Below are 1,108 nucleotides of genomic sequence, written 5' to 3'. Positions count from 1 at the left end.
CATTCAGTACACCAACACTCTCATTAGCAGTAACACCTAATAAAATAGCGCAATAGTTACATTTCTTTTCATTATTTCTTACTTTTAGTAGTCCTTTTACCATGACCAATTCCAGTAACACCAACACTCTCATTAGCAGTAACACCTAATAAAATAGCAATAATTGCAATTCTTGTCATCATCTCTTACTTTTAGTTGTCCTTTTACCACGACCAATTCCAGTAACACCAACACTCTCATTAGCAGTAACACCTAATAAAATAGTGCAATAATTACATTTCTTTTCATTATTTCTTACTTTTAGTAGTCCTTTTACCACGACCAATTCCAGTAACACCAACACTCTCATTAGCAGTAACACCTAATAAAATAGCGCAATAGTTACATTTCTTTTCATTATTTCTTACTTTTAGTAGTCCTTTTACCACGACCAATTCCAGTAACACCAACACTCTCATTAGAAGTAACACCTAATAAAATAGCAATAATTACATTTTCTGTCATTATTTCTTACTTTTAGTAGTTCTTGTACCACGACCAACTCCAGTACTTCCCATACTCTCATTAGCAGTATCACCTAATAAAAGAGCAATAATTACATTTCTTGTTTCTTGTCATTAACTCTTACATTTGGTAGTCCTTTTACCACGACCAACTCTAGTACCTCCAATACTCTCGTTAGCAGTAACACCTAATAAAAGGAATAATAATTTCATTTTTGTCATCATTTCTTACTTTTAGTAGCCCTTGTGCTACGTCCAGCAATTCTATTCGGCTCATTTGACTCATATGAGAACAAGTAAGTTTCCTCAAGTGAGATACTGTAATCTAAATGGTTAAACAAGTTAAAATTACAGTAAATACTTCTGGCCATGCACATTAATAATTTTAATTTAAGTGACAATGCTTATATATACCTGAGATACATGTATCTTCAGCAGCTTTTTTGTTGTTTCTTCTCATCCTTGCCATTTCTTTCTCTCTATTCTTTCTTTCTCTCTCTTCTTTTTTTCTCTTGGTTTCTTCCAACCTCTCCTCTTTTTTTCTTTCCTGCTCTTGTCTTTTTCTTTCCTTCTCTGCTAACATCTCATTCTTCAGTCTCTCCTTA

General features: G+C 33.2%; 1 protein-coding gene across 1 annotated transcript; it reads right to left on the bottom strand.

Annotated features, from left to right (window-relative positions):
* Positions 1-10: 10 nt before the first annotated feature.
* Positions 11-992, bottom strand: LOC109593525 (uncharacterized; the record flags this gene model as incomplete). Its single annotated transcript, XM_020008569.1, has 9 exons — positions 918-992; positions 736-828; positions 629-691; positions 515-577; positions 408-470; positions 299-361; positions 190-252; positions 83-145; positions 11-36 (listed from the first exon to the last, which is right to left on the bottom strand). Coding segments are annotated over exons 1-9 (552 nt in total), but the record flags the coding sequence as incomplete, so codon positions are not given.
* Positions 993-1,108: the final 116 nt, after the last annotated feature.

This window comes from Amphimedon queenslandica, unplaced genomic scaffold (genome assembly GCF_000090795.2).
Source record: "Amphimedon queenslandica unplaced genomic scaffold, v1.1 AMPQUscaffold_1100_Cont26885, whole genome shotgun sequence".
Lineage (NCBI taxonomy): Eukaryota > Metazoa > Porifera > Demospongiae > Haplosclerida > Niphatidae > Amphimedon > Amphimedon queenslandica.
This window is presented reverse-complemented; position numbering and strand designations above follow the sequence as displayed.